The 22,664-nt window shown below is 36.7% G+C and overlaps 1 protein-coding gene across 7 annotated transcripts in view; it reads left to right on the forward strand.

The window, feature by feature from the left end:
• trip12 (thyroid hormone receptor interactor 12) overlaps positions 1-18,195 on the forward strand; it is a 40,358-nt gene extending 22,163 nt beyond the window's left edge. For 4 of the 7 annotated variants that reach the window (XM_015361194.2, XM_015361195.2, XM_015361198.2 and 1 more), the window contains 30 exons: positions 731-892; positions 1,197-1,265; positions 1,380-1,545; positions 1,704-1,821; positions 2,168-2,324; positions 3,265-3,418; positions 3,969-4,197; positions 4,488-4,606; positions 4,979-5,183; positions 5,353-5,453; positions 5,798-5,972; positions 6,652-6,793; positions 6,908-7,099; positions 7,892-8,043; positions 8,689-8,846; positions 8,940-9,013; positions 9,104-9,303; positions 9,592-9,719; positions 9,809-9,960; positions 10,097-10,239; positions 10,521-10,677; positions 10,832-10,930; positions 11,417-11,531; positions 11,890-12,044; positions 12,275-12,439; positions 12,770-12,934; positions 14,555-14,668; positions 16,302-16,396; positions 16,607-16,710; positions 16,819-18,195. In XM_015361194.2, the coding sequence (XP_015216680.1) occupies positions 731-892; positions 1,197-1,265; positions 1,380-1,545; positions 1,704-1,821; positions 2,168-2,324; positions 3,265-3,418; positions 3,969-4,197; positions 4,488-4,606; positions 4,979-5,183; positions 5,353-5,453; positions 5,798-5,972; positions 6,652-6,793; positions 6,908-7,099; positions 7,892-8,043; positions 8,689-8,846; positions 8,940-9,013; positions 9,104-9,303; positions 9,592-9,719; positions 9,809-9,960; positions 10,097-10,239; positions 10,521-10,677; positions 10,832-10,930; positions 11,417-11,531; positions 11,890-12,044; positions 12,275-12,439; positions 12,770-12,934; positions 14,555-14,668; positions 16,302-16,396; positions 16,607-16,710; positions 16,819-17,015 (4,362 nt within the window). In that variant the 3' untranslated portion in view covers positions 17,016-18,195. The remainder of the gene's footprint in view (positions 1-730; positions 893-1,196; positions 1,266-1,379; positions 1,546-1,703; positions 1,822-2,167; positions 2,325-3,264; positions 3,419-3,968; positions 4,198-4,487; positions 4,607-4,978; positions 5,184-5,352; positions 5,454-5,797; positions 5,973-6,651; positions 6,794-6,907; positions 7,100-7,891; positions 8,044-8,688; positions 8,847-8,939; positions 9,014-9,103; positions 9,304-9,591; positions 9,720-9,808; positions 9,961-10,096; positions 10,240-10,520; positions 10,678-10,831; positions 10,931-11,416; positions 11,532-11,889; positions 12,045-12,274; positions 12,440-12,769; positions 12,935-14,554; positions 14,669-16,301; positions 16,397-16,606; positions 16,711-16,818) is intronic. The other 3 variants (XM_015361196.2, XM_015361197.2, XM_015361200.2) reach the window with 1 other exon arrangement.
• The last annotated feature ends 4,469 nt before the right edge of the window (positions 18,196-22,664 follow it).

A 22,664-nucleotide genomic window follows, 5' to 3' on the forward strand; every position in this document is an offset into this window, starting at 1 on the left:
TTTGTTCAGAGGTGTTCAGAATTTGTTAGTAATCACGACTGCCATAACATCACTTTAAATATAAACGTTTTAAATTTAAATTTGGTAGCAAAACAATGTTTTTGTCTTGAGGAGCGATGTCTTAAAGAAAGCAGTACATAAAAATGGTTTTAAGTGGACAGGACCAAAGTTTTCAATCCTTATAGCACAGAAGTGCATAATAAACTTTAAATAGGTGACCGCAAACCTTCAGAGGCAATCGGCAGAAAGGCTAGTTTAGGTGTTTAATTCATCCTCCTGCCAGTGTAGAGTTCAGTGTATACTATAAAAGGTATAAAGTGAAGCTTTGAGCAGAGATTTGGGATTTGTGCTAGTTCCTGCCTTTAAAGAAGTGTCAGACTCTGGTCTCTCTCTCTAGTCCTCAATTAAGAAGTTACTTGATTTTTTGTGTTGTATATTGTCTTGTCATAGTAAACTTTCTCATGAACTATATCAAATATCAATAAATATAAAGAAAGAGAAGACAAGTGAACACTAAAAGCAGATCTGTTTAGTAGTTATTCTGGAAATAACTATTGATAGTGCTTTAGACTAACTGTAGTAACCTTAAAATATAACTTCGTCTTAATTATTATAAATCTGTTAAAACCAAAAAATATAAGATGCTATGGTGAACTTAACCAAATCTTAAGTCTGTTTGTATTAATAAAGCATGTTCATGTACATTATCTTCCTTTTTTCTTTATTGTAGGGAGGGTTGGCAGACTGTTTGCTTTACCTTGAGTTCTTCAGCATTAATGCACAACGAAATGCTCTGGCTATTGCTGCCAATTGCTGCCAGAGTATCACTCCTGATGAGTTTCACTTTGTTTCGGATTCACTGCCCTTACTAACACAAAGGCTAACCCATCAGGTAGGAAAAATCTTGGGGCCTATTGCACAATTTAGGTTACTTTTGGTCCACTGTACAAGTCAAGGACATATATGGATATTCATATCCAATATCTTCATGGTCAGCATTGTAAATTTCTGAGCACTACAATAATAGGAAAGATATATTTACTCAGATTAGCTTTAGCTCTTTTTTAGCTTTTTTTTCTGGTGTGTGGATTGCTTATTATCAGTTTTTCAAACTAGTCTTCATTATGACCATAATTACATTAAAAGATGCAGAGCAGAAAGTTTCATTACCTTATGTGAATAACTTTGTTTTACAGGATAAAAAATCAGTTGAAAGCACTTGTCTCTGTTTTGCCCGGCTTGTAGACAACTTTCAGCACGAAGAGGTAAGTTGGATTTGTATTGGTTTTTGAAATTCTGATTAAGATGTTAACTGTTAGTGTATGCCACCTTCGGTAAATTAAATTTTGTGCCTGAGATTATAATTTCTCATTTAACAGAACCTGTTGCAACAGGTAGCATCTAAGGATCTGCTTACTAATATCCAGCAGCTCTTGGTTGTGACTCCTCCTATCTTGAGCTCAGGAATGTTCATTATGGTGGTACGGATGTTCTCCTTGATGTGTTCCAATTGCCCCAGCCTGGCTGTGCAGCTCATGAAACAGAGTAAGTGCTTTTGTGAGTGAATGGTAGCATTGGATTATCGTGCCATCGCTGTTAAATGTCATTACTTTCTGCTCTTTAGAGGTATTATTTATATGCTGTTCTTAGTTTATAATAAACATTACAATGCAAGAATGTTAAAAGTGTTGATTTACTTCCAGATATAGCAGAAACTCTGCGCTTTCTCCTCTGTGGTGCTTCAAATGGCAGTTGTCAGGAGCAGATTGACCTGGTTCCAAGGAGTCCCCAGGAACTTTACGAGCTGACGTCTCTTATTTGGTAAATTACCCAGTAGAGTAAAAAATTAAGCTGCGGCATATTTTAAGATCTGTAATGTTATCTTCAAGTCACATATATACTGAGAATAACATTGTTTAGCTGCTTAACATTTCACATTTTAGCACACAATGAGAATTAAACCTATTCACGGAAAATGTAATAATTATTTTGTATGTTTATTGTGCGTCATCATATTTTAATACACTATTGGTTAAATGTGACTGTGCTGGCAGAGCTATCTGTAAGAGTAACATTATTACTTTAAAAGAAATGTGAATAATATAAAATATAAGTTCTATGTATTAGGACTTGTGCTGCCAGTACTAACTTCAGTCTCTTATTTCAGTGAGCTCATGCCATGCCTTCCCAGAGAGGGCATCTTTGCAGTAGACACAATGCTGAAAAAAGGAAACACTCAAAACACAGACGGTGCTATCTGGCAGTGGAGAGATGACAGAGGCTTGTGGCATCCTTATAACAGAATTGACAGTCGGATAATAGAGGTACATTTTATATTGAATAAACAAAAGGCTGGTTTGCATTTACTGTGTATGCAGTTGATTTTAGAATACCTATCTTAGAGGTCTGTGCTAGCTTAGATGAGAATTAGTTGGTTAGAGAAAATATTATTAAAGAAATGGGGACACTTCACGAATCTAGGCAATCACACCTTTTGTTTTTGTGCTTGTAATTGATGGTACGTTTACCGAATCTCGATTGCAAGCCATCCCTTTAACACTTTTCATCATGTGTAAGGCAGGATTTGCTGGTTATTCTTTAAATTCATAGGCACAGGCTTAATTTAGCAAACCTTCTCTTCTGGTCTTGTTGGGTGACTTTCAGGTACTTAGCAGTATTGAGATGGCAAATGCAATTACTTATATACAAGATGAAGGTTCTGTTTTAGAACACTATCTTTGTATATGTTTCACATACATTAGGTATGGCCTTAGTAGGTTTTTATTTCTAAATTGTTTTTGAGTCGGCACACATACCCTACTGTTTATACATTGCTTTATAGACATTCACTGTCCCAGGATGTACGTTATAATACAATACTGGAGTTTCAGCAAAGTCTGAGTATCAAAACCTCTTAAGCACAAAATGGAGCCCCAGGTTCTGCATTGCCATATTCTTTAGATCAGCAATGGTTTTTAATTACAAGTAATGCAAAAGTAAAATATTTAAATGAAAAAAATTAATGACACGGAATCAGGGTTTTTATTACTTTTCCGATTGGAGAAATGTTTTGTGATGTAGTATGCAGGTATGCATACTAACATATTTAAAGGGTTCATATTGAGTTAGAGTTGCCATGAAAGACATTTATTTGAGTAAATCTTCTGTGATTCTAAAGAGTTCTTACTAAAGTTTCCCAGCTAGATTCTCGGTGCTTGTATTTCATAGATGAATTGACCCTTTCTCTTATCTTTCTGCTCGCAGACAGCTCATCAGAATGGTGAAGACGAAATTAGCTTGTCCACACTCGGACGTGTTTATACTATTGATTTTAATTCTATGCAGCAGATCAATGAGGATACAGGAACGGCGCGAGCCATTCAGAGAAAACCTAACCCTTTAGCCAACCCCAACACTAGTAAGTTTCAACAAATGTAATACTGTTACATTGATCAGTACCTAATAAATAAATTAAGTAAGAATGTCGTTTATCAGCTGTTCATATGGTCTTATTGCTGGCAAGGTTAGTAAAGCGGTGATGGTTTAATCCCAGCAGAGGTGCAATGCTGAAAATAATTTTCATATTTAAGTTTCAAAGCTTTTTCTTGCCATGATATGCTGTGGATATTCACCAAATATGCTTGTATTGTCTGGTTTGTAATAGAGCACATTCTTTTTATCTTTATTGAAAGTATTCTTGGGATTTGACATCTCCAGGTTTTAGTATTATAAATCCAATGAAGGAACTACCTCTTGTTACCCGTCACCCGAGAGGGGTAGGTTGTTGTGCTGTAGCAAATTTATTGGGATTTGATTGAGCGCTTCATTATTTTAAAAAAAATTAAGTGCATTACACTCTCATAAATATTACATGCCATATTTAATCAGGTAGTGGAAATCTTCTTTTCATGCTGGATTTTCGGATGGTGACACCACCTTTAATTTTTGTTTTGGTTTTTCCTCCTAAGGTGGACATTTGGAAGTGAAGAAGGAAGATGCTAGGGCACAGCTGATGAAAGAAGACCCCGAACTGGCAAAATGCTTTATAAAGACTTTGTTTGGTGTCCTTTATGAAGTGTACAGCTCCTCAGCTGGGCCTGCGGTCAGACACAAGTGCCTTAGAGCAATTCTTAGGATTATTTATTTTGCAGATGCAGAACTCCTAAAAGATGTGCTAAAAAACCATGCTGTATCTAGGTGTGTATCTAATGTTCTAGTTTGAGCAGCAAACTTTAAAAGGTTTAGAATAAGTATTTTTGTTTAGTTCATTAGAAATCATTTCACCACATTACACCATAAAAAAATCCATTCGAAAATGAACTATAGTGAAGGGAAGAACCACTGTATATCTCTTCTCAAATGTCAGAGGTGACACTTGCATGTGTCAAAAAGTGAATTCCATATATAAATAGGAATGAGGACATGGCCATGTTTAGCCATTTATCACTGTGTATACATATTAACTTTTTTTTTCTTCTGTATTTCAGTCACATTGCTTCCATGCTGTCAAGTCAAGATCTGAAGATAGTTGTTGGAGCCCTTCAAATGGCAGAAATTTTAATGCAAAAGTTGCCCGATATTTTCAGTGTTTACTTTAGAAGAGAAGGTAATAAAAAAAATACAGGTGTATCTAGCAAATGTGTTTGAAGTATGTTCTTCCAAGTATTGCACACGTTTGTCTGTAGTGTGGGACAGAATTCATATTTTAATTAAGATGTGATGCTAGCTCAAATTCTAGTTGAGGTATTTTACCCTGCTTCAGTAGACCTGTCTACAGCACGAATTCTAGGAAGCCGATATTAATTGTAACAACTTCTGAATCTTAACCTTTTAGTTTATTTCTTAATCTACAGCAGTAGGTTTAATTGGCTGAAACACTGTTAATGTTAATTTAACACTGTAAACTTACTATGTTAAATCATGGTGAGAAATGTGGCTTTTTCTTCTGACTCGGATGTGGTTTTTTTTTGTTTACAAGGTGTAATGCACCAAGTAAAGAATCTGGCAGAGTCGGAGACTTTCCTCACTAGTCCTCCGAAGGCTTGTACGAGTGGTTCTGGAAGTCTTTGTACGACGACAATTAGCACAGCAGCGACTACTGCTGCCACCAATGTGGCTCCTGACCTGGGCTCTCCGAGCTTCCAGCACAGCATGGATGATTCTCTGGACCTGAGTCCTCAGGGGTGAGCAATCTATAGATATACTGAAAAAAATGTCAGAAGATTTTGTTCTAATAATACACTGAAAGTTGTTAAACTAGTGTTTGGCATTTGGTTTTACATAAGGGCATTGTGCTTTGTATTAAACATTTTCTTAAGTGTCCAGAAATGAAATTCCCTTTTTTTGTTGTAGCCGATTAAGTGATGTTTTGAAGAGAAAACGTCTACCAAAGCGAGGGCCAAGAAGGCCCAAGTATTCACCACCAAGGGATGATGACAAAGTTGACAATCAAGGTAAATCTATTAACATGGGGTAATTAAATGTAAGACTTTCAAATGCTTATCTAAGTTTATCTCACTATTCAAGAAAAGGCTTTGAAACCAAAACAAGAATTTTACTAAACTATGTTTTAATTTTTCAGTAGCTTTAACACGTGTACATTGTACATCATTTAAATTTTAAAGCTAATTTCATGTACTTTTTTGTGCTGTCTTGTAACTATTTTAATGTTTCCTTGACATACTGTTAATTTGGCATAATTAACTGGTGTACAGTCCTAGACAGCTTTTTAGACTGATATAGTATTTCTTTTGAATTAAAAAAAAATCGCATTTTGTCATTATTATTGTCTTTACAGCTAAAAGTCCTACTACTACACAGTCCCCCAAATCGTCTTTCTTGGCAAGCTTAAACCCGAAAACATGGGGTAAATTAAGTACTCAAACTAACAGCACCAACTCTGAGCCGGCACGCACAGCTGGTGTCAGTGGGCTTGCCCGGGCTCCTCCTAAGGACTCCATTTCTAATAACAGGTACAAGAATGGGTGACATTCAAAAGTATTTTTATGCAGTCAGCTCTCCCCCAAATATTTTCCTTGCATTGAGATTTGTGTAAAGAAGTTTTATTTGCAAAAGACTTATTGTAACAGTGCAGGATGTACTATAGTCTGCTTATTTTGATTCTGTGGTACACCTGAAGTTTTTAAATACTTGATTTATACTGCAAAATAAGTGGAGGTGACTTTTTAAATTAGTTGTTAGACTCAAATGTAAAAAGGGATGACATTCTAGTTTAAAATGTCATGGATTATAATGGCTGCTATAAACACAAGTTAAAAATTATAAGCATGTTTGCAAATATATGCAATAACATTTATAAAGCAGGTGTATCTGACTGAGATATGTGAAAACGTGGATTTTCATTGCTTTTTATTTCCAAGCAAGCTGTGCTTTTAATTTTCTGATAATGAACCTACAAACTAGAGGCACTAGTCAGGTAGAAGTGACTGTAGAGAGAAGAGTAGCTTCAGTAATTTTCAGAATTGAGGAAGTCTGCCATATATGAAGATGTCATGAGTGTAGAACAAATTCCGCATTGTAGGAGACCGCTTTTGAATTTGGTGCTATAATATGAGGAAATAATAGATTATGAATTTAATATTATTTTACTTTCATCTCTGTTTTAATATAAAACCCCTTGCTGTTATCCAGGGATAAGATCAAGGCTTGGATAAAGGAACAGGCCAGTAAATTTGTCGAGCGCTATTTCAACTCTGAGAATGTGGATGCAAGCAATCCTGCATTGAATGTACTACAGAGGCTTTGCACTGCTACTGAACAGCTCAACCTGCAGGTATATTTTTCTAGTCTCATACATGTATAAATATATCCTTAAAAACTGCTGCTGGGATTTACTTTATATTTTCTGTGTCCTGACATGAACTAAATAAGATCATTATTATCCTAGGTGGATGGTGGGATCGAGTGCCTTGTAGAAATCCGGAGTATAGTCTCAGAGTCTGATGTGTCCTCCTTTGAAATCCAGCACAGTGGATTTGTGAAACAGCTGCTGCTTTACTTAACCTCTAACAATGACAAAGATGCTGTCAGTCGAGATGTTCGGTTAAAGAGATTTCTACATGTTTTTTTTGGCTGTCCGGTAAGTCAGTACAGTGTTTACAAGTTCATTCCAATACCAATAAATCTGAATATATTTGAAAAGGCTTAAGGATTGCATCCAGGTATGGTTGGCAGGTCTTTAATGCTAGAAATAAATGTAAATGTTTTTTTTAATGCATACAAAGAGCCCTTCCAATTGTTTAAAATTGCAGCTTTATTTTTCCCCTTGTAGGTGATTTGATTAGTTGAGAATGCTAGTTCAATTAAAAAAACTTCAGAATCTTTTAATCCAGATTTACATGAGTGCTCTACTGAATTTGTATTGTGTTGTTGAGAAGAGCTTGACCTTGTAATGTGTATGCAAAGCATAGTAACTCTCGTATGAGTGAAAACATTTAAGGGTGTCGTGTTCATAGGTTCATGGTAATTAACTTTGCCTGGTTTTGGTAAAGTTTGCAAGGCTATGCTGTAGCTTACATTGTTCAGTTTCTTACTGGACCAGGCAGTTGTCCATGGCTTTTCAAGAGGTCTTCTTTGATATACTTATTCAAATCTATTTTTTACCCACTTGATATTTTGTCTTTCTCTTTGAACTTAGCAATCAGCATGCTTTTTCTGTGTCAGTTATCTTCCTTTCAGAGGAGGGCAGTTGTACTTGGAGAATGAATACTATTGAGGATGAAGCTACTTCCTACAACAGCTGAGTCCAGACAATGTTAATGTTTCAAAATATATAGTTTTTTTTAATTGTTTTAACATAGCTGCAGCCAACATTGCAGCTAAATAGCAAACAGTTATGTTAAAAATAAGCTTAAGATAAACATGTTTTCAGGTTCCTGGCACAGAGTCTCCCGGACGAACAGATCCCACAGAAAATGGACCTCTTTTGGCTCTTGTGCACAAAATGAACAATTGTTTAAGTCAAATGGAACAGTTTCCAGTTAAAGTACATGACTTCCCCAGTGGCAATGGAACTGGGAGCAGGTATGTATTATAATAATGGCAAATAAATATGCTATAAATGCATTTGTAGTAATATATATGCACACATTTTTAAGTTCCTCTGTTTACTGGTTTACTAATAAAGTGGATACCTCTAAATATCTGTGTTAAGAATATTTCTACATAATACATAATAATTGATTAAACAGTTATTTATTTTCTTATTTTGAGTAGGTTTTAGTATAATTGTCTGTTACAGCTACTACTTGATGGTTGTACTGGTCCAATAGAGTAAAGTCTCTCTTTTCAAGCTCACCCTCATATCTGTAGTGTTAAGTGAACTAGAGAGCATGTGACTCCACCCATGGATGGGATGACCCCCCCCCCCCCCATACAACAAGGCTGATCCCTACTTGTACTGCTGGTTGGACTTGACTTGAGTAACTAGGATAAAAAAACCCTCACAGGGCTCAGGGGTACAGTATCTGCACAGGCATCTTAAACCCCAAAGTCCAAAGGCTTACCCCAAGTGCTGTGCCACTTCTCACTGGTCCAAACATTAGAAGCAAAAGACTTTATTTTGCACATGATCTCCACATGCGTTTTTAAAGCCCTCTGAAGTTTTACTGTTGTTTTATCCCTTTAAACACGAGTTAATTTAATTTCTTTAATGTTTTTTTTAAACAGAGGATCTCAGGCTCTGAAGTTCTTTAACACCCATCAGCTGAAATGTCAGCTGCAGAGACATCCAGACTGTACCAATGTGAAGCAGTGGAAGGGAGGTCCAGTGAAGATTGATCCATTGGCTTTGGTACAAGCTATTGAACGATACCTTGTTGTTAGAGGTTTGAGCTATTTTGATCTCTTCAAAACATGAGTTCAGATTTTATTTTGTTGTTTGTGTCATGGTGTCTTTAAAAATACTGTTATCTGTTAAGGCTACGGACGAATTCGAGAGGAAGATGAAGACAGTGATGATGATGGTTCAGATGATGAAATTGATGAGTCACTGGTATGTTACAGTTCTTTGCTTTCTTCTGAGGGGTTTAAATGACTCGCTTGTTACAATGTGATGCCTGTTTTTTTTCTCTTGCTTTTACAGGCTGCACAGTTTCTGAATTCTGGAAATGTGAGGCACAGACTCCAGTTTTACATTGGAGACCACTTACTGCCATACAACATGACTGTATACCAGGCTGTCAGACAGTTCAGTATACAGGCTGAAGAGGAGCGGGAGTCCACAGATGATGAGAGCAACCCCTTAGGAAGAGCAGGAATTTGGACAAAGACTCACACAATATGGTATTTTTCTGGGACTTGTATTAAAATATTGAGGTTCATGTGAAAACGAAAAACGCAAGATATGTGGAGGTGATGCTCAGGTCACTTAGCATAATAACATCCATACGTCCACATATGTCCATATATATATATATGATAGCATCCTTAAACTGGTTAATTCCTTGTAAATTCTCATGTTACTATCATCTTGATTATTTCTGTGCATGAACCTCATATGTAATGTATACAGCAGGATCTAAATCAGGTGGGTTTGTAAAGCCTGTGACATATGAATTGTTTCTCTGTCAGGTATAAACCTGTGAGAGAAGATGAAGATGGCAATAAGGACGTAGTTGGTGGAAAGAGAGGCCGTGCACAAACTGCCCCAACAAAAACTTCACCTCGCAATGCAAAAAAACACGATGAACTGTGGCATGGTAAGAGCTGCCGTAGTGAATGAGTCACGTCTGGTTGACCTCCTCTTTCAATGCTTGAACATAAGATGGGCTGTCTTTTTGTTTTCCAGATGGTGTTTGTCCTTCAGTTACAAACCCGTTAGAAGTTTACCTCATTTCCGAACCTCCTGAATCCATAACTTTTGATGACCCTTCACTTGATGTGATCCTCCTGTTAAGAGTTCTCCATTCAATAAGCAGATACTGGTTTTACCTGTATGATGTGCGTAACAATTGTTTGCTGTAAAGTTCTATAAATGTTATGGATAAAAAGAAAAAAAAGATCCTAGGTCTATTGTACTCAGAAAGCTAGTTTATATGCAGTGCTGATTCAGTTGTGGTCTGTGCTTTATTTGCAGAATGCTGTATGCAAAGAGATTATTCCCACCAGTGAGTTTATCAACAGCAAGCTCACAGCAAAAGCAAATCGGCAGCTTCAGGATCCCTTGGTTATAATGACAGGGAATATACCCTCTTGGCTGACAGAGCTTGGAAAAACCTGGTATGCATGAAAAGCTGTCTCAAACACTGCGTTTGTAAAATTGTTGATATAATCATAATGGTCATAATTCTTTTTTTCTTTCATTTGTGCTGTTTTTGAGTTTAGGACCTCATTAAGATATTTTTGGTCTTTGTGTAGCGTAGTATGAATGATATTACTGAAATTATACAGCAAAATTAAACTATTGCTAAATTATCCAATCAGATGGACAGTGAGTGATTGTGATGACTGTATCAAAAGTGCTTCCTTAATGGCTTCTAATGATTTTGTTTTTCTTTCAGCCCTTTCTTCTTCCCATTTGACACCAGACAAATGCTATTCTACGTGACAGCTTTTGATAGGGACCGAGCCATGCAGAGATTATTGGACACAAATCCAGAAATTAATCAGTCTGATTCCCAAGACAGCAGAGTTGCACCAAGACTGGATAGAAAAAAGGTTAGATGTTTATTTGGGCAAACACTTAATATTGATCGCAATTGATAGGTGTGCTTTTACTAGGTGTACTTTGCATGTGACCTTGTTCCGGTGGGTTAAATCCTGTTTTATTAAAATTTTAAGCCTGTTTTCTGATGTTTTTTTTGTCCCACAGCGCACTATAAACCGCGAGGAATTACTGAAACAAGCTGAATCAGTAATGCAGGATCTTGGCAGCTCCAGAGCGATGCTGGAAATTCAGTATGAAAATGAAGTATGTTTGTGGATTTATGTGTTTTCATACAAAAAACTTTTATGTATTGAACCATAAACTAGTTATCTAGTTTAAAATAGAGATGTATTCCAAAAACATTCAGGTTTTTTACATTGCTTACCAAGACTGCCACCCTTCAACACCCAATAAAGGTTTTCAGAAAAATCTAGCAGTGTACCACCTATTCATACAGCCATTGAAGCACAGTACCTACATACATTTTTTCCTCTTTAGTCTTTCTAGAATAGCTGAAATGAGCATTCCAGGTCACTGTACTTAGGGCACCATAGAAGCTGTTCTGAAAATGTCATATGGTAACACCTTAGGCAAAGGGAGGTGTGTAAATAGCTATATATTTTTATAGCCCTGATAATTAATTTTTTAGTACTGTACTTGTGACCTATCTTTCAAATTATCCATGAGATCCATGAGGATGGTTATGTCCAAATCAGCAGAAGTGCTAACAAAATTGGTTTGGTTTTCTAGGTTGGAACTGGCCTGGGCCCAACATTAGAGTTTTATGCACTTGTATCTCAGGAACTGCAAAGAGCTGATCTTGGTTTGTGGAGAGGAGAAGAAGTCACCTTATCAAACCCAAAAGGTATGCTACTGCAGTATTACTGGCCTCACAATACATTCTTTAATACATCAGTGATATCAGTAATGCATCCATATAGATGTAGTGTTATCAAGAGCATCTAGAAGACATTCCCTGTGAATATATAACCTCTATCTACAGGGTGATATATAGAAAAGCTCTTTCGCAAGCTTTCTTTTTGATCATTTTGGACTTCAAGTTTTGCTGTGAAATATTGTATCCTTTTTTCTGAATACTTATAATCTTATACTCAAAGGTTTTGACATGCCTAAGTAAAATTGTCATGAGTTACTTTATATAGACTTGTCAGTAGGTGAATTAATTTGATCCACACTTACCCATATATATCTGTGCCCAACAGGAAACCAAGAGGGGACCAAGTATATCTTTAGCTCTCGGGGTCTGTTTGCTGTTCCTTTCGGAAGGACGACCAAACCAGCACACATAGCCAAGGTCAAGATGAAATTCCGGTTTCTGGGAAAACTGATGGCAAAAGCCATAATGGACTTCAGATTGGTAAATTAACATTTCATAAAATTCTGTATCAAATATCCAGTAGTCTTTGTCATTGCAGTATGTGCACTCTATCTGATATGTGCTTCTGAGTTTTTTGTGTTAGGTATTTTTCTTGGAATTTATTTTTGTAAGCTGTGTTACATTAAGTGCTACAGTGTCTATATGCTGCCTGTTGTGTTCAGATTGCTTTGAAAGTAGTTTATGGTGCAACTTCCGTTTTTCTCTTTAAGTTGGACCTTCCTCTGGGACTGCCTTTTTACAAGTGGATGCTGCGTCATGAATCCTCTATTACCTCCCATGACCTCGTAAACATTGATCCTGGCGTAGCTAAATCGATCCATCACCTTGAGGATATCATCAGACAGAAAAAGAAACTGGAGCAGGATAGGTCACATGTAAGGGCACCTTTCCCAGTTGGAATTGACATGTCTCCTTTTTTGTGTTATATGGCTTTTATAAGGCATGAAATTTGTGTGGTTGTTTGGAAAAGCACGGTAGTTTTTCTACATTCCATTTTCTCTTGACACTTCTCCATTGAAACACCAGGTGGCATCCTTTCATTACTGTTGCTGCAAATCTACCATTCCTTTCCTTTTAGAAGTGGAATCCATATATTAAATCCATGAATAATTTGAAGTTCCTAATTTAAACATCCTTTTATTTCATTTTGTAAAGCTTGTTTAGTTTGATTAGCATTCAGGCATTTCTAACTACCTCTTGTGTAGACGAGGGAGACCCTGCAGCAGGCGCTGGAAAGCCTGACAATGAATGGCTGCTCAGTGGAAGACCTGGGACTTGATTTCACTCTGCCTGGTTTTCCCAATGTTGAGTTAAAGAAAGGAGGCAAGGATATTCCAGTCAACATCCACAATCTGGAGGAATATCTGAGAGTAAGTATCCAGAAATACTCACATTGGTGACAGCATTATAACCCTTTTTTTGTGGAATTAGAGAAAACTGTTTCACCCAAGTAATAGTGCTTTACAGTAGTGATGACTAGGTCCCGAATTCTACCACAAACATTAAAAATTAGAAGTTCACATTTTTGATGTTGAGATACAAGTGAATGTGCAAAAGCATTATTGCCAGCAACTGTTGCCCTGATGCCTTAAATTCTGATATGAGTTTCCCCCTAGTTTGTGTAACCAGCACTTGAAGAGTTTGATTACAGAAAAATGAAGTGTGCTTTACATTAGATAGCATACTGTCTAGCAGTTTGCTTTCAGTTATAGGATTTTTAAACCTTGGTAACTTACTGGACAGAAACACCTTGATTCTGATTCATTATATATATATAAAAGATACAAAAAAGATATGGGAGGTTATTGTGCTGTGTGGGAGTTCAGGGATTCTAAATGGAGATTATGGCTTTCAGTGAAGGATTGCTTTCCTCACCTGCTACAAATTTGTCATTGCCATGCAGTTAGTGTGATCTGGAAAGAACTTCAACTCTTACTGAAATAACAGAAGTGTATTTCAACAAATAAATGGAATTACTTAAAGATGCATATATTTTACATACTACTACACAATCATTTCCATAACTGTGCCAGTAACAGCAGCCATATTTATAGTTTTGTTTTGGTTTTATCCCCTTTTGAATTTTACAAGTTGTTGCTATATTTCCCCTTCTCCAAAATGTTGATACTGCTTCCATTAATATCTTTGAAAGTTGGGCCCTGTTACACACACTATTGAGGTCTGTCTGTCTTCTGAGGTTTTTCTTAATTTTGTAATTAATCCATCAAGTCAGTATCTTCGCAGTCTTGGACTTCATTATTTTAGGGATGAATTAATCATCCTTTTGTTGTTTTTTCTTAAAGATTGGTCAATCGTCATGAAATTTCGCATAATCTCAATACATAACCTTTCCTACATGTAAACTGTTTATACTTACGTCTGTATAACTCTCATCTAGTTTTATATCTTTAGCATTCTTTTTTTTCAATCTGTGTAGGTTTTGAACTGTGGGTTATTTTTTATATGTACTCTCATGTCACCACTACTCATATCTAGCCTGCCTTGTTGGAGAAGTGTAACAATTTTGTATTTCTAACTTGTGCTACCATATAAGTTTAATGGGCTTGACTATGGAAAGTCCATCATCATTAGTACATATGCGTATTTGCTTTATATTTTCATTTTGGTTACTACAAGTTAAACAGGTTCAGAGATTGGATCAAAAATGTGTTTTCTTCTTGAATCTCCAGAGTTTAAATATTCTGATTAATGTGATTATAATACTTGGTTCCATTATAATTATAAAACTGTATAATTGTAATTGGTGGTAATGTTGTACAAAGAACCTAGCGAGAACCTAAACCATCAGAAACTGCAAAATACTTAAGAGGAGTAGCAATCATAGAACAATTATTTTACCTTAGAACAGTAATTTATTTTCTGCGTTTTGGACACCAGCGTGAAAATTAAGTCCCACTTCAAGAAAATGAAGTTGATTTTTATCAATATTTGTCAGAGGCATAATTTTAATGTCTGTTCTTTTTCCTCAGTTGGTGGTTTACTGGACTTTGAATGAAGGAGTTTCCAGACAGTTTGAGTCATTCAGGGAAGGATTTGAGTCAGTCTTCCCTCTGCATCACCTGCAGTATTTTTATCCTGAAGAGGTAAACTGAAAACCTAATTTATGTTTTCTTTAAGTCTGAGAAATGTCCAGTTCCCAATTAAGTGAGTTAGGAAGCATTGTTTTATTGCTAAAGCATTTTGAATTTAAATTATGTTGTCCCTATAAAGCAGAGGTTTTGTTCCTATTGGATTAGTCCGTTAACACAATTGTTTTTTCAGGCAAGTAGGATTTTTCTTGATTGTTTTTTACAATTACTCAGAAAATTTGCTTCATTAAAGGTTTATTTACCCATTAAGCAGCTCAGAGTCTGGACAGCAGACACTAGGATATCCAGTAAATGAGTTTGTACCTCCTGGGATTAAGAGGAAAGTACAGGCATTTCTGTTTTAATGCAGTAATTTTTCCCATGAAAACACCACATTCTAGAAAATTGTTATAAAAACCATTGGTTCAATGGGAATTAAGGGGTCAGGAGGTAGAGAGTTTGGATTCACAATAATGAAAGTATTTGTTTTATAGTAATTTGTCATATTATTAGTTTGTATTCTATTATTTTTTGTTTTTGATATATTTTAAACAGAAACTGGAAAAAATAGATAATATGCATAATTTCTTACATCAATAAGCATTGAGACATTTTGCAGTGGCGAAGAGTGAGAACTTTTGTGAGAAACTTTAACAGTACACACTACCGTAATTTTTTAACTTACCACAAAGAACATAGAATACATTTGTAAATACAAATTGTTTATCATTCGTCACGAGAAGATATGATTACACAGAAAAAGTGAAAAAAATAATTATGGTAATGAACTTCATTTTATGTAACACCTTTAAAAGTGGAAGAGATGTTCCCTAATAATCTTATCACGTTATAGCCAATTCACATTATAGAAACATGTATTCTAGCAGAAATGGCTGTATTCTATTTTCGTATTAAATGCAGTATATGAATGCTTTGAATTGTACAGAAGACTTAATCGGCAGGACTGTGAGATTGGCCTTCTCTCAATTGCATTCTTTCCGAAACTGGTTCACAACTGTTGTGAACAACAAACCTTTAAGAAACTAAAGCTTCTTAAATTTGAGTTCATCATTGAACTTTAAATGCTATTCAGTCAACATCTGCAAAGTTAATGGAAAAAACATAAGTTCACTCTAAAACACATTTAAACAAATATTTTAAATAAAACACTTGATCAATCAATCAGATTTGGTACTGTTAACATAGATCTGATCTGTCCAGTAGCTTACTTTATGGAAGGTAATCTACTGGATAGACTGCTTTGGGGTAGGTAGTCGCCCTCGACAATACACTAGTCCAATGCTGGGCAGGAGCACATACACTAAGGCACACATATAGCAGCCAATTTAGAGACTCCAGTTAACTTACACAGCCTTTATTTTACTGTGGGAGAAAACCAAAACACCCAGTGGAAACTCATGCATATTCCACAAAGATGGAGGCACAGGCTAGAGTGGAACACAAGAGTCCAAGTGAGGCAGCAAAGTTAACCATGAGACCTCCTTGCTGTCTGCAGACATTTACACATATACTCAACAGTCAATTAAAACATTTTCTCATTGGTTCTTTAAAAAGTATTTTTTCTGAATAAAGCTTTTTGTTCAAAATGAAAATATCAACGCATTTTATTACTTCATTTCAATTATAGCTGGATCAGTTGCTTTGTGGTAGCAAATCTGAGACTTGGGATGTAAAAACTTTAATGGAGTGCTGTAGACCAGATCATGGATATACACATGACAGGTAGGAGATTTTATCAGTAAAAGATCTTTTAAGCTCTTCAAGATACTTGATGTTTTTACATAGTTTGTATGTATTGTTGAAATCGCTGCTATAAAATTCTTTGTAGATTGACTGCTTTTCTGAAATGATTGTTTAAGAAGTCCATAAAGACCATGTGTCGCACATGCTGCACTCCTGAGAATTATGTAATGTCTCTTTCTCTGCCACCAGTCGTGCTGTGAAGTTCTTGTTTGAAGTCCTCAGTAGTTTCGATGCAGAACAGCAAAGACTGTTTCTGCAGTTTGTTACCGGTAGCCCAAGACTGCCAGTGGGAGGTAAGCTTTGTTTTGGCATAGAAGAAAATTTTGCTTAATTACACTTGATTTCACTTTCAATTTGTTTTGCTTTAAATGCATTTGAACTTTTTTTCCCCCCGTTTGAAGGCTTCAGGAGCTTGAATCCTCCGCTGACGATTGTGCGCAAGACGTTTGAATCTACAGAGAATCCGGACGATTTTCTGCCCTCTGTAATGACCTGTGTCAACTATCTCAAGCTACCTGACTACTCCAGTATTGAGATAATGCGTGAAAAACTGTTGATAGCTGCCAGAGAAGGGCAGCAGTCATTCCATCTCTCTTGATCTCTTGATCACATTTAAATGCCTTTTACAGCAAAAGAGAAATCATTTTTTTAAAATCACCTACATCGAGGCAATGTGTACAGCCTTCTTGTTGTAGAAAGCAGCTTGCAAACATTAAAGAATTGATATATATATTTGCTGCCCCTTCTCTCCCACAAACTGAAAGACATTACACGTCCCACAGAATTCACGAAGACTAATACCTTTAGTTGAAAAATAATGTTAAAAATGGGTGACATTTTAAACTTGCATTGCCTTGTGATATTTAAAAAGGGATTTTTTTTTCAGAATGGTGGAACAATAAATGTCACTGTGCATACTGGGGTGTGTGTTTCCATATAGCATCTAGATTTATTTTTGCTCCAAAGATTACTTTGTACAGACAAATTTACAAAGTTGCTCATACTTCACATTTGATAGATCAAGCTCCATGTATTCTCATTTCTCCCTGATTAGTTTGTCCATTTTGCATTCTGTTTGTATAATATGCCACCAGTTTGTGTGTTGTATTTTGGTTCTGCTTTTTTGTGTGTTTCTAAATCTTGTGAAAAGAAAGTTACAGTGTGCTGAATGCGGGTAGAAATCATTTTGTAGGGTTTTCCCCAGCAAATGGTGTAATAGCCTACATTTGCAAAGCGTTTCACCTCCGTTATGAACTCAAAACAGTGCTTTGATTAGGTAGTGTTTTCGCTTAATAGTTTCTTAGTGTAGGTACATTCTGCTGAATCCCTGAAAGACACACTAGTTGCTGTGTACTTGATTATTTCTGGCAAGAAATAAACTTGGCTCAATAAATGCTGAGAGAGCTCCAATCATATTTTGTAGCTGGGCAAATTGAGCTGGTGTATCGTTTTTATCATTTAATGGCCAGATAGCATTTCAAGTTAATTTACAGAATAAAGTTTAAATGCAGATTCACACCCAGTTTGTGGTGAGATACCTGCTTTATTTTCTTTTTTAAATTTTCTATTTTTTTCTTGCTGTAGTTTTTTTTTTATTTTCAGCACTGCTGGCTTGGAACAAACAGCTGAGCACACCAGCAGTGTGTGGACTTGGATAAGGCAAGTGTAAGCCATCCTTTGTCCAGCTTTTCATGTGCTGGTTTCTAAGATCTGCAATAATTTACTGCATCAGGTTCATGTTTTTACCTGAACATAAATAAAGTTAACTGTTTGACTCACATCTTTGTTCATATTTTTCCCTATTTTATTTTACTTATGGTCATAGTAACTAAAACACTGTGGAATTCATACTTAACCTAATCCTTGTAAATTACACGAAACCTCAAAACCTCAGGTGGTAAAGCTGAGCAAGTAAAACAGCATGACTTCCGGGAAGAAAAACAAATTTGTTAGAAGTTTCAAGGTAGAAATGGTTGCTTTTCATAAAATATGAACATTTGGTGCATAAGCCTAAGATTTTATATTTGCAGTGAGAGGAATCCATGTAACCTTATCTGACCTGCAGTCATATACCATTTCATAAAATGAGTGTTTTGTTCTCTGTGCCACCCTTATTTTTCCTTCACATAATGTTTCAACTTTTTTGTCATTGCATTTGAATTAAATCAAGTCATTGCTCAGATTGTTTTTCTCGACTTGCATTGATTGCAAGCATCTGCTAGAATCCTGACCACTTCACCTCAACTACCATCCATGAAGAAGCAAAAATATGGCTATGGAGGGAATCCGTTGAACTTGTAATAATGATGCTTCAAGAACTAATTTAAGATGTGCTTTACATTTTAGAATTAAGTGAATGGGTTTCATATTTCTTATGGAATTGTTATCTTAATAACTTCAAACTGAAATATGAAATATCTTACTGTTGAATAATGATTTGGATCAGTGTTCTACTTCTCTCTCGGTTGCATTATTAATGAATTGAAGCACAATGAATGAAGTCGTTGCAGATTTTACATTGTTCCTCCATGGTGATAAGACTTTTGTCTGTCAACAACTAATTATTATAAGCATAAAACTAAAGTGTGCAAGGTCAGTAAAATTGTGGATTGCTTAAAAAATGTCACAATAGACACTGGCTGTCCCAACTTGCTAGGTTTCAAATAATTAGGGTATAGACAAATTGAGTTGAATTGAATGTTTAGTCCATTCAAAAATGGAAAAACACATTGTTCGTGGAATGGGATTATAAATGATATATTAAAGTGACAAAGTGTGATAACCTTTAAATTTCTAGTATTGGGGAAACAAGGGGCAGGTTGAATTTAAAATATTGCTTTTATTTTATGGAAACAAAAATGAACAGGTCTTCGTGTTGATTAAAGTGGACAGAGGCCAGTTAAAACTAAACAAAACTGAGGTGACCTTTTTTAAAAAAACATCTTTTGGATTAAGGTTTTTTGGCCCTGTTTGTGCTGGGACAAATAGTTGTGTAACCACTACGCATCCAGTTCATCTGTAGGAAAAGTCAGAATTGTTCTTTTCATCACAAACTCTGCAGGCAACCTTGCAATCGCATTCCTAAAGCTGTTTTTTTTTACTTGTAAAATAAATGTCTCATTTAGTGCTGTATGATGATTGGGTTTTATGTTCAGATGATCAGAGAACACTTACACTGTGATGTTGTTTAGTCTATATAGAACCATTGTGTGTGGCTGGGTAATGTTTTTTGATATACAACACCAACACTTTAACACGTGAAGTGGGTTTATTTATTCGGTATCTAGTATGTTGATTATGCAAATAGGTCCAAAGCAACAAAAACAAGGTAGTAAATTGGAATATGTGCTGCATGGGTTGTGAAAAATCATACTCTTAAATGTAGTGTGCGCTCAGAATGTGACCTTTGAAATATTCCAATTGTACGCTATGGGTAAAATTTCCCAAGTCTGTCAAAGAAATGCACTTGGTGTCTATTTAATTCTACAATGAGAAATGTATAGCCCTGAAGACTAGACGTGCAAAATTCAACAATACAATTTTTTTGTAGTGTTTTGTCATTCAAGCTTACGTTTTTTTGCATTGCGATGCATCAGTTGTTTAAAACCCGTCAGCTGTATTGTACAGCGGTTTTACACCAAGGTACAGAAGAGGGGAGACATCACCACCACCAAATCTGTAACAGTGTCTGTTCATTCAGCCTGATTACCCTACTACAAGTGAAATCCATGTAAGTGTTATTCTAGTCGACCTTGGCTCTTTATTTTGTGTAGATGAGTTTCAGAAGGCTAGCACTGTCCTGCCAAGAGGTTTTTAACCTTAATCATCGCGATTCCCTGAACCTAAGCCAGTAGCTCACAACTGGGGAATTAAAAGCCTGTACGAATCCTGTTTATCCCCTTGATGCTTGTTCTGCCATCAACTGAAAAAGACCTACTATGGCTCTGAGGCAGTATGTTTGAACTGCGTGTCTTTTGTGGGGATCCACCTAAAAAAAGAGCACGAAAAAGTGCATTTCAAATGTATACACTATGAAATGGACATGCTCCAGTGATACTGGTTGCCAGGCAACCTATCCGAAAGTACCGGATCACTTCAAAGGCTATAAACATTTACAGTGCCGCCATTACAGAGATTTATACACATCTGACCTGTTGAGATTTGGTCTTTTTTTCTTTCAGCAAAAGTTTAGAAAGAGCTGTTTTTTTCCCCAACTAGGTCCTTATTTGAAAGCATGGACTGTGAGCAGAGAAAAGGCAAACACTTAATAGATGCTTGCAGAAGTTAGCACTGGTGTGGTGTTTCAAGGCCAGGTTGGAACAAGAGCCAGTTGATACAGGGGTCCCCCAGTACTGAGGTTGAGAAACTGGGGTTCCCCTTCCCTCCTTCCTAGCTCTGGGGACCCCTACACCAACTGCTTTTTGTTCCATTTAAGCACTATAATAAATCTTTTAACACGCTGTAAACCTAATAATTTAAACGCTTCATTGTTTTCATTTCCTGAACGTGTAGGATGTTGCCTTTAACTACTATATTTTTAATAACTTAAAATTTCCCAGGTTTGAGGAAAAGAAGCTTGCAAAGGTTTTAAGCAGTTATCGTCTAATTCACCCACTGAAGTAAAGAGCTCAGCTTTTATGAATACCAGCAGGTATGAGGATCTCCAGCACTAGAAATAGTATCTGTTTCAAGATCCCCTCTGTTAAATACAGCCCTCAGAAGACCTAAAGCTGGGCTGTGATCTGTCCATGGGGCTATTCTTCATCAGGTAAAGTTATTTTTATGCTGTTCCCATGTGAAATTTGCACATGAACCAAGGGGCATACACTGTATAAAACCCTACAATGACATCCGAGTCTTCTTATGCAGGCCTTGTGGTGGTGTGGCACCTTATGAAGGGTTGCCTGGAAACAAATGACATTGTAGCCTGTAAATATAATACTGTATCAGGTAACATTTCATTCCTTCATAAAAACCATTCATTTTTAATATATGATTTTCCGATTTTTTCCTGTTTCTATACTTGTTTCCTCTATATGTATATTCATTAGTCATTATGACTAACTGGCTAATTATAGCCAGCACCTGCAGTACATCACCCTGCAACTGACAACTGACAACCCACTGATATTAAGCAGGTATGAGCCTGGCTCGTACCTGGATGATAGACCACCTTAGAAAGCTGCTGGCAGAGGTGTAAGTGAAATCAGTAGGGGGCACTCACTCTGCGGTCTGTGTGGATCCTAATGCCCCAGTAGAGTACAAAAAGGCAAAAGACTTCTGCAAGATGAAGAGAAACCGGAGGGCATTGACTCTAACCTATAGAAAGGCGCTGGCTGGATAAAATATAAAACCAAGGTCCCATTGTTCTTTACCAATCATGGCCTCATAATAATCCTCATCTAGGAATTGGCTTCATCATTCTCCTCCTCACTGATAGCTGTTGTGTGGTGAGTATACTGGTGCACTATGGCTGCCATCGCATTATCCAGGTGGTGATGGAGTGGAGAACCCATTACCTCTAAAGAGCTGGAGAGTCCAGAAAGGGGCTATATAAGTGTAAGGAATGGTGGCGTTATTATTACTAGTTGTAGTTTGTAGCAATACATTTTTCAATATATACATTCACAATTATAAGTAGATCTATATGTAGATATCGCTTATTTGGAAAATGCGGCTGCAACGCTCTGCGTCGACGGAATTTCTTGCCACTCGTTAAGCTGGTTGTCATGTCCGTACAATCATGTCATGTAATGAAACTAAACCAGGTGCAGCTCCTGGTTTAGTTTCATCTCCCCTAGAAATTCGTTTTTCAGTTCTGTCCTGTGAAGCTCCACTCCACAGATTTGGCTTGCCTAGGGATTACAGAAGATGAGTAGGTATTTGAGACGGTGCTGGAGACCTCTCTATCTCTATTGGCAGCACCTTCTCAGTGGTGTGGAACTATTTGCTGCCTCGGGGATTAGTGCATTATGTTCAGTGAATCTTCAGCCATTTGGGCGTTGTTCTGAAGTTTTTACAGCACCATTGAGGAACATACTCCAGTGTTAAAAGGCTGAATAATGCACCTGTATTCTAGAGAAGGAAATATTTGCTCATGCTTTATACTGTAACACAACGTGGGTTCAGGCGGGCGCCCTTGTCGCATTAGGTCGGCCCACCGTCGGGTGCTCGAAGCCGGGACTCCCGCGTCACTCAACAGGGACCCAGCCCGGTGAGCCAAAGAGAGATCTCTCTACAGCGCAGT

The sequence above is a fragment of the Lepisosteus oculatus genome, chromosome 13, assembly GCF_040954835.1.
Source record: "Lepisosteus oculatus isolate fLepOcu1 chromosome 13, fLepOcu1.hap2, whole genome shotgun sequence".
In the NCBI taxonomy this organism is placed as follows: domain Eukaryota; kingdom Metazoa; phylum Chordata; class Actinopteri; order Semionotiformes; family Lepisosteidae; genus Lepisosteus; species Lepisosteus oculatus.